Source organism: Montipora foliosa, chromosome 1 (assembly GCF_036669935.1).
Source record: "Montipora foliosa isolate CH-2021 chromosome 1, ASM3666993v2, whole genome shotgun sequence".
Classification (NCBI taxonomy): domain Eukaryota; kingdom Metazoa; phylum Cnidaria; class Anthozoa; order Scleractinia; family Acroporidae; genus Montipora; species Montipora foliosa.
This window is the reverse complement of record NC_090869.1, coordinates 61,119,261-61,129,260: the sequence shown is the minus strand read 5'-3', so window position 1 is coordinate 61,129,260 and position 10,000 is coordinate 61,119,261. Positions and strand designations below refer to the sequence as shown.

Here is a 10,000-nt window from a genome sequence, read left to right as displayed (position 1 = left end):
ATGAATATATGTCTTAAAAATGCTGTAATCCATTACGAGGAAATCAGAGACGTTCATCTAAGGCTTAGAGCGATTTACAGTCGAGTGTCGTAAAACCAAAACCGAGATAATTACTTTGGCCAATCAAAAAGGACGTAGAAAATCCAGTAAACCAATCAAAACTCGAAGTAATTACACGTAACCGACACAAAACGCGGGCAAATGTGCACCCTCTCGCTCCATGATAGGTTTTGGTTTCGCTTCTCATTGGTTGAAAAAGTGGCGCGTGAACTTCGAACCAATTACTGAGTGAAGTAGCCATAAACCAAAGTAATTATCTACTTTCGACACTCAATTGAGAACCACTCTAATTAATTATATCAATTATAAAATTGAAATTCGTCTTTGGATGCCCCGTGATTTGATGTCAGCAGAGATGCCATCGCTCTTCGGCCTTTCAGGGCTGAAAGATACCCGTCTCGTAAAACATACCTTTGATAGTTTTCAGTAGCTCAAGTGCTGTATCAGTCACATAAAGGCTGGAACGTTCCTCATCTTCGTTTTTGCTGTACTCGCCATTCTGCTCATCCCACTTGCAGTAGTTGGGAAGACACAACGGAACTGCACAGCTGTTCTCGGACATTTTGCAAATGACTGAAATGAAATTTTCAGAGGTCACTCGTTGTAGTTCCTGGAACTAAATAATAAACTTGAACAGAAACTAAAACAGCGGATAGCTTTGAACACGCGTGCTGATTGGCTACTCAAATTCCGGATATCCTTTGCTATTCACCTCCGAGCACTTTTCGCGGAATTTGCGCCCACAAATGTTGTAATCTTTGCAGGAATAAATGAGTTAAAATCATATGTCTGTGCTATATTATCTCACTATATTAATCCTACAACAATTGCAGCATTCAGGTCTACATTGGAAACTATTGATAGGTCTCTAATCTAGAACTCTGACTCTACTAATGATTCCTATGATACATTCTCTAGCCTTCTTATGTCAGCATACCACAAGTCATGTCCACTTAAACCTTTATAGCATGAGTGCCGCCGTCCTTCTAAACTCTGGTTTCTAAAAGGTCTCTTTGTATCCTGTAACAGGAAGAAGTTTCTCTATAAACAATTCCAAACAAACCCTACTGAATCTAACAAATCTAGATATAACAAGTATCGAAATAAATACAATTTCCTATTAAAAGTTGCCATGAAAAAACATTTTCATGATAAACTAGTCTCTGTCAGCTCTGACCTGAGGAAAACTTGGTCAGTTATTAAGCAGATTATATCTAAAAAGAAGTCTGAACAACATTTCAAAAACATGAAAGACAGTTCAGGTATCTGTTCAGACCCTTCACACATAGCAACTAAATTTAATAATTCTTTGCTAACATAGATCCATCTTTGGCCAGTAAATTTACCTCTACCCAATTTTCTCATAAAGATTTTCTTGTTGGTCACTATGCCAATTATTTCTTTCTCAATCCTACTACTCCTTATAAGGTTCCTTCTATTGTCCATTCTCTGAAAACTTGCAAATGTGAGGGTGTTGATGGTCTTTCTATGCAAATCAAAGAAACAATCGATTTACTAGCTGCCCCTTTGTCTCATATCTGTAATATATCTGTAATCTGTCATTTGAGCATGATGTTTTCCCGATAAACTCAAAATTGCAAAGATTCTTCCTGTTTTTAAAAGCGATGACACTTCTCTGTTCTCAAACTATCACCCTATTTCTATTCTCCCCTGTCTCGCTTAGGTCCTCGAGAAACTTTTTTACCTCAGGCGATCAGGATTTCTCACAAAGTTCAATACCGTTAATCATCACAAGTACGGCTTTAAACCTCATCACTCTACTGCTATGGCTATCATAGAGCTTGTCAATAATATTTTTGAAGGTTTTGAATACAAGCCGTACACTGTCGGAGTCTTCATACATCTTAAGAAAGCTTTTGATACAGTTAACCGTGAAATACTTTTGGATAAACAATTTTTTTATGGAATTAGAGGAATCCCGTTAACCTGGCTTGTTAGCTACTTATCTCACAGACAGCAGTGTGTCATGGTACATGACCATACCTCTACATATAATACGGTTGTATGTGGGGTTCCCCAAGGTTCAGTCCTTGGGCCTTTACTTTTTCTTTTATACATCTATGATCTTTTTCATGTCTCAAACCTCCTGTCAATCATTCTCTTTGCTGATGATACAAATAGCGTTTTTCGTCATAATAACCTGGCTACTTTAGCAACCATCCTTAATGTAGAACTCTTTCGTGTTTCTTCTTAGTTTAATGCTAACAAACTCACTGTCGAACCTGCCAAGTCTAAATTCATCATTTTTCACCCATGTCGTAAACAGATTAACTTCTCAGATATTAACATATCAATAAATAATTCCCCCATCACACGTGTGCAGGAAGACAAATTTCTTGGAATTATCATTCATGAAAATTTATCCTGGAAGCCGCATATCCCTGCTGTCTGTGATGAAGTCTCTTAGGTAATAATAGCTTTATGCAAGACAAGGCGAACGGATACTTACTTTTGAATACTCTGAAAATTTTATATAATGCTCTTTTCTTGCCTTACATCAATTGTTGTACGCTAATTTGGGCTTCTATATATGCTTCTTACGTACCTTGAACCACTTTATGTACTTTTAAAAAAAGCCATCCGTATAATTACTTTTTCTCCTCCACGTACACCTACTAAACCCATTTTCTCTAGGAATAATTGTCTTTCACTCCATTCTATCTTTAAAGGGGCTAGGTCACGATATTTTAGATAATCTTGTTCAATTTTGTTAATTATGAGCTCTAAACGTCAAATTGGCAGAGCAAGAGTCTTTCATTTGCAAAATCAAGGCCACATAACTACTGAGAATGATTTTCCAGCTGTGTAAATGACATTTTGATACAAACTGATATAAATTTGAAAAAAAGGTGGACCGACGTTTTTCAAATTTACCGAAATCAATCCATTACAATCCTCTCCAATTTTGTCCATCCGTACCCCTTCTTGGCTTCCCGGTGTTTTGTTAGAGTTCTTCTATAGTTTTGAACAGTTATTTTGATATTTTAGTTAATTCTACGACCATTCGATTAGTGCTGAAATTGCCTAAAATTGCGTGTCCTAGTCCCTTTAAATTCCATGTTGCTGCTTTTATTTTCGCTCATATTAACAATATTCTACCTACTCCTGTTTCCTCAATCTCTTCATTTTAATTATGAATATCACGATTATTTGATTCGTTCACGTTTTAATATTCATAAAAATAGTCACAAGGATCAATTTGCTATCACTTGGCAGGATCCACCTGTTATTTGGAATGATATTCCATTAACAGTGCGCAACAGCCTCACATCAAGTAATTTTCTAAATACTTGAGTTAGTCTATTCAAAAATTGGTTATGGAACTTATATCACTTAATCTGGTCTCCTCTCCCCAATTTTGCACTTTGGTTGAAAACGTGGCACGAGAAATTTCAACCAATCACTGAGTGAAGTAGTGCAAAACCAAAGCAATTCGCTAATTACTTTCGACACTCAATTGAAAAACGCACAATTATAATGGGAAATGTGAGCCAAAAAGGTCACCGCCGGTGAGTATAAGGCTTCTGACAATTTGATTGATTTGATTGATAGATGACTTCATTTAAAGAGTTATTCATATACATTCCTTCATGTAAACTTGAAATCGGCAAAGTTCCACTTCCGTAGGACTTCCGCTAAATCGGAAAACCCTATTTAAGCCCCTGGCTTTGGCTTTGGCTAGTGGCAGCTATTCACCTCCACGTCTGTGAATAGTTGCTAAATGGTTCATTTGCGAGCAGCTTTTCTGGGGTCTGACAGGAGTTGGCTTGATTGCTTTAAACATGACGTAAATTCGAAGTCAGCACCGCTTGTGGTCTACTCAATGAAAAAACGACAAAAAATGCTAACCTCAGTTTTTTCAGGGGACAGGGAATCTCTTTTCCTGGAATTTAAAACTGACTGACGGTAGGGCAGTTCTTAGATGAGTGAGTCCTGACGCATATTTTAGAGTGTCGATTGCCGTTGTAATTTCACACCACGATGGCTTCCAAAACGTTGACAACAAAGTCAAGATTATTAAGTACAAGATTCTTGGATGGCTTTCGTTAAATTAAGTTCTTGCCAAACATTTCGCTCACCGGCGGAGGACACAAGCCCGGGGACACAAGCAATTCGAAATTTGTAAACTTGTCACGGTCACGCTAATCAAGCAACAAGTGAAAACTGAAACAGCCGAACTTCCATGTATCCATGGCTGTTGTCTAATGAACACCACAGAGGGCAAAATTTCTTAGATTAATGGCTTTTTTTTTTCTGGAAATCTTCTGTTTTCCAAAATTATGAGACAAATAATTTACGAAAACGAAAGCAATCAAGCAACAAGTAGAAAATGAAACAGCCCAACCTCCATGTATCCATGGCTGTTGTCTAATGAACACCACAGAGGGCAAAATTCCTTAGATGAATGGCTTTCTTTTTCTGCAAATCTTCTGTTTTCCAAATTCATGACACAAATAATCTACGAAAACGAAAGCAATCCATTCGGTTTCTCTCACCGTGACATCCACTTCCGCCCTCAGTTCGCATTTCAATTAGACCATAGTTACTAACCATGATTAAACAGGAGTGCTTCACAATTCATAAAACTGTAGGAATGGATTTCTCATATTTTTTCATTAATTTAGGCCGAACTTAGAACAAAGCAAGCATTTAAATCATGTGCGAACCGACCTAAATGTATAAACAGCAAACATTTATTTCAGTTGAATGTAACATTCTCTGTGCTTTACAAAGTAAGGTATGATGTTAACTGGATCCGCAGTACGTTTTTAAGTAGGCTTTAGCACATTATGTTAGCATTCTTTTGAGCATAATAGCAAGGCAAAAGCATCGAGCATAATGCCAGCACTTTAGCAAAATTTTTGTATCATGAAAAAGGGAAATTTGTCTGAAGTGATGAAATTCAACGAGAAACAGCCAAAGATATATATTTCAGAGGTTTCTAGCCAAAACTAGACAATTTTTTTAAAAATTATAAAAAAATTATTATTATTATTTTAATCAAAAAAGTGTGTATCATTGTGTTATGTATTGAGGGAATTTTCGAGCATTTTAGCAAGGCAATAAGAGCATAATAGCAAAATTTTTGAGGATTAAGCATTAGCATAATAGCAGAAAATAAAAGCATAATGTGCCAAAGTTTATTTTTAAGTCTGTATTCATGGTTAATTAAAAGAGCTACAGAAAGGAAATGTTATTCCAAGTACACAATTTAAACATTTTTCCCCAAAAGGTTACTTCTGTGTTCCATACTACTTACGATTGGTCTCTGACAATAGAAACGCTCCGTAATACGTTCAGTTCTTACTGCTGTGGCTGATGAAAAGTTAAACCTATTGTTGAGAACGGGGAATGTCCCAGCCTGGACTTCCGGGAATGTCACGTCATGTGCGGAAGCGAAAGTTCCTGTGTTTTCTCAGTAACTTCGAAATAACGAAATTAAGATATGAACCTTCAGTTGACTTTTATGGTGAATTATTTATCACTCGTGTGATCCATCTCTTTTGCTTTTTGTTTGCCGCAAAGCTAATCTGTACACTATTTTTGTGCGTGATGCGAGCAAATGAAATCGACCCCTTGCCCCTGCCTAAAAATTAACAGAGGCCACGTGACTACGGAGCATGCGAAATAGGAAATTGAAACATCCTGAAAGTGGTAATTCCCAGAAAAGGGGAAAGTCCCGTTGGTGAAAGAGAGTCATCTTGCCCAGTCGATCGATTTTTGTTTCATTTCGTCTCCAGGTCGTTGATCAGCTAAGTCGAGGTGAGTTCTCTTATGTTGTCAGTTTTTTACAGACTAGTTTTTAAACGTATTCCCAGTCAATATGGTTTTGATCAAGATGCATAAGGGAGTAAAATGAAATAATAGTTGCGAAGCAATTCGAATGTTAATCGAATGAAAAGTTTACTCGGTTCGAAGGATAAAACAGGGAGGCAACGAAGTGTGACTAACCACGAAGTTTAAGTGTATGAATGCTTCGTTTAATTAGTAGTCTTTTAGTAGTGGAATGAATACCCAAAAAGAATATATAAGCTACTCTTTACAATGTCTGTGAAAGCCTAGCCTCAGTAGACCATTTGTTAGTTAGCGCTTGCAAGACAAACGATCGGATAACAGGCTCATAGAGAGCAAACGCCTCCTTATCTTAGGAAGGAAAATCAATCAGTTGCTTAACAGTTAATGTAACGACGGGGAAAACTGAAAGAAAAAGCAGCTAATTTCATTCTAATCCTTCTCGAAGTTACTTCCGCTGCTTCCGGGAGAAGAAGTTGTAAACACTTCCACTTTCGTTTTACCTTTGAGCCAAACAATACAACGCGTGATCCTCAAACGATTCGGTTACGCATGCCCTTTGATTCCTATGCCTGCTTATTTCTCAGAAACCGAGTGAGAGATGGCGACAAACTGAAATGTACACAAACCAAAAACTCCAAACCGGAAGTAAATCGGTTTCTTCCCTTCTTTCGATATTCTACTCTGGAAGGGTAGCAGCGCTGTCGATTAAGTAAAGTGGAAGGCAGCGGATAAATGCTATGAAGCAAATTGTCATTATTTATTAGATCGTGCCATTCACCCTTAACTGGAGATACCTCATCATCAACATCAGCATCATCTATCGACCGCGGTCGAGATGGATTGAACAAGAGAATGCCAGAGTTTTTTTTCTGTATGCCTAGAAATACCGAATAACGAGATACACATTCTGTATGAGAAACAACGGCATGAGCGTTACCTTTTACAGGGCTTCTCATATTTCGCGTGGTCACGGAGTCGAGAAATCCCGCGAAATTCACAAAAACACGTGAAATACCTCGAAATTTGCTAGAAATCTTACCAAATACATGTCGGTAAAACATATTTGAAACTTTTCTTGCTTGTTGGGGCTATTTACTGGCCGTATACTTGCAAATTTATCTTGAAACTTTCGTAACAACTCCCCAAAACTACCAGGCGTTCTTAGAATATATTAATGTTGAAAGAGTAAATGATGATTTCTCTTAAATAGAACCTCGTGCAGCGCTGAAAATTTCCGGGAAAATCATCAGTCCTCATCGATAAGCAGTCGGTTGTTATGACTGTTATTGCATAGGCTAATGCTTACCATTTCCACAAAAAAGTTGGCAAAATCGCCGTCTTTTTCATTAAAACGTTTGTCAAATCAGCGCAAACCAATCCCTTTCCAGCGAAATTTGTTTCTCTGAAAATCACACGAAATTTGAATATTTCTCCGCTCCCTTACAGAAGCTATGCTGAAACGACCTGTTTCAAACATAGTGCCGAAATGCAAACAAGAATGAAGTTCGAGTGAAGCACGGCGCTGGCGTTAGAGTGGCGTTGGAAAAAAGTGTTTTCAGTTTTGTTTGCCGGTTTGTTTCTTACAGACTGAGAGGAAAGTTGACTAAACCCCAGCTACTATGTCCACTAGTACAAACTGTGCAGTTCCTCTGTGTCTTCCAAATAACTGCAAATGGGATGCACAGACCGGCGAATACAGCCGTGATAAAGAGAAGAGGGAAAGCCTTAAAGTGATTGACGAAGCACTTGACCAATTACGGAAAATTAAAGGTATGTGTCCTTAAAGAGCAATCCAACAATAACCTCACAAAATAGTGATGGGATCACTGAACAAGCGCAATATAGCCGAGGCTTTACTGGATTGGTCAGGGAACACTTTTTTTGCAGGAGGCCGCTGGGTCCATTTAGTAAACAGACCAACGCTCGGGGTCTCAAAATAAGTTATTCTAACTTAAGTTGCTAGATTTGTTACGACATCTGGAAATGCATTATACTTTCAAGTCTTGTAGGATAGGAACTACAACCTGAAGGCTTCATGTGCATCTAAAAACAATACATAGAATAAGGACTGTACCGCCTCCGAAAGTCTAACCTTAATGTGGTATGACCAATAATTCACTCGTTTGTATATAATTTCTTCAACGCCCGGGGCTGAACCATAAAAGGGAGTGGAATGTTTGCCGAAAGATACCATTCTTTTCACACACGTGATTGATTGATTGATTGATTGATTGATTGATTGACGTTGTTGTTAATGCGGCGTTGCTTTCAACAAAGGTAAAGGTACACCTTATTTAACGTCGGAAGTTCCATTACTCTCTAGAAAGTACTCTCCCAGGAAACCTACGGTGCGCTCATATTACCCCGCTCTTTCCATCAGTGCTCCGTTTTAAGGGTATGTAAAGCTATACTTAGGCTACACTGAAAGGAAAGAAGTCGAAACAAGGATGTGAGATCCGGGGATCGAACTCGGGACCTCTTGCACCAAGGCCGCGCACTAACCAACTGTGCTACCCTTCCCTGAGCCCGAGTTTCCTTCCTCAAACTAACCTGTGATCACGCGTTCTTTTGTTCAGAGAAAAGAAAGCCTGATCGCAGGTTAAGATTTCTGTGCACCTTGCTATAACAGCTCTGTTGAAATAAATATTTCTGCAGCAACTAAAGAGTATTAGTCACGCTATATGCTTTTCCCTCTAATTATGTAAAATACTACTGAAAGATGTCGTTGAATCTTGGAGGTCCACAAAAATAAGAACGCCTAGCGCAATTCGAGACATCAGACATCGTTACTGCACTGACATTATTAACTGTCTTTATTATAATGCAGATAGAAAGGGAGGAAATGGATTGTAATTTGACAAAAAATGGTGCACCTATATTATTTTCAAGTTTCCATGCACTGAAGGTCTGAAAAATGGCTAAAGAAGGCATTGTGGATTACTTTCCCAGCAGAACTTGAAATAATTCTAAATTTTCAGCTTAATTTGTAGTAAGCGCTTTAACCACGAGTGGGCGGATGGAATCACGAGTTGGGAAGGGGGAATAAGAAAAAGGAACTCGCGTAAGAAATTATTGCTGATAGTTACTATATTGAGCCATAGCACTTCAACACTGCCGCTTGGTGAAGACCATGCCTCGGTTCTTTCAAGTAAATCAGATAAGCCCTATGGAACCCAATTGAGATGGATCATACAATGGAAAAGGATTCTTCTAGCGTAAATCACTCACTACCTATACTTCAGACAATTGCATGCGGCCAGCAGTATAGTGGTCGAGGCGTCGCGATCCACGATCCCGCTGTGACACAGCCAGTAATTACAACTCAACAAGAGGGGGGTGAATAGGGGTCAGCAAGTCCGTCAATCCGTGCTAACGTTTCGAAAAATCACCAATCTGCAGATATTTTTACAAAAATCTGAATCCGCAGTACTGTAAGAGAAGTGAGCACCTAAGAGTATTCAGTAACTTAAGTGACGTTAAAGAAATACCTGTCATGAAATTACCCTATTGTTCATCCGCACTTAGCGCCCAAATCGCGTAGTCGTTCCTAACAAGAACGTGGGCCCTCTATCGAGTTCTGAAACGTCAGTTTCCGTCTCCTCCTCGTCAGAGCTGCTGTCATATTTAGTCACATCATCGTCAGTGTTCATTCAAGTTCTATGTTCGTTATAGGAATGATCCGTTTTAAGATGTAGGTGATCAGGGTTCTGTTTTGTAGACTCGGTAGTGTTGTGATCGCTAAAATTGCGCGATTACTGTTTGTAGTCAAATCAGGTGAGCGTATATAAATCTCTGTCACAATCGGGCATCTCATCTAAACGTTCCGCCCAACTTGCCGTACTTGCAGGACTTTCAGCTAGTCCGGACATATTCACTCTCTCTGAAATATGTAGATGTCTCTGGTAGATAATCTCCGGCATAGTTCCATGTCGTGCCATCGTTGTTTCTTGAGAGATTTGTTCTCTTTCTGACTGCAGCTCCATGTGCACGTGAGTAGTTGCGCATTTCCTCAACTTCCTTTTCCGACAGCTTTACGTTTGAAAGTGGAAGAATGGATGGTGGACAAGGAAGAGGGATGTCATGCTCTGGTTTCACTTGTAAAGTAATAAAAAGTAGAGGAGGA

General features: G+C 38.8%; 3 protein-coding genes across 4 annotated transcripts in view; 1 reads left to right on the top strand and 2 right to left on the bottom strand.

Moving 5' to 3' along the window:
- The window catches only part of LOC138000677 (uncharacterized), a 1,635-nt gene extending 1,413 nt beyond the window's left edge, over positions 1–222 (bottom strand). The window contains exon 1 of the mRNA XM_068847247.1: positions 210–222. Coding sequence (XP_068703348.1) covers positions 210–222 — 13 coding nt within the window. The remainder of the gene's footprint in view (positions 1–209) is intronic.
- Positions 1–5,474, bottom strand: part of LOC138003546 (guanylate-binding protein 7-like) — a 21,796-nt gene extending 16,322 nt beyond the window's left edge. The window contains exons 1-3 of one of the 2 annotated variants that reach the window (XM_068849670.1): positions 5,342–5,436; positions 998–1,080; positions 472–633 (exon numbers count right to left, since the gene is read on the bottom strand). In XM_068849670.1, coding sequence (XP_068705771.1) covers positions 472–633; positions 998–1,007 — 172 coding nt within the window. In that variant the 5' untranslated portion in view covers positions 1,008–1,080; positions 5,342–5,436. Of the gene's footprint in view, positions 1–471; positions 634–997; positions 1,081–5,341 lie in introns of both variants that reach the window. The other variant, XM_068849673.1, reaches the window with a different exon arrangement.
- Positions 5,475–5,704: 230 nt separating this feature from the next.
- Positions 5,705–10,000, top strand: part of LOC138003536 (guanylate-binding protein 7-like) — a 14,646-nt gene continuing 10,350 nt past the window's right edge. The window contains exons 1-2 of the mRNA XM_068849663.1: positions 5,705–5,844; positions 7,464–7,647. Of these exons, the coding sequence (XP_068705764.1) occupies positions 7,497–7,647 (151 nt within the window). The 5' untranslated portion in view covers positions 5,705–5,844; positions 7,464–7,496. The remainder of the gene's footprint in view (positions 5,845–7,463; positions 7,648–10,000) is intronic.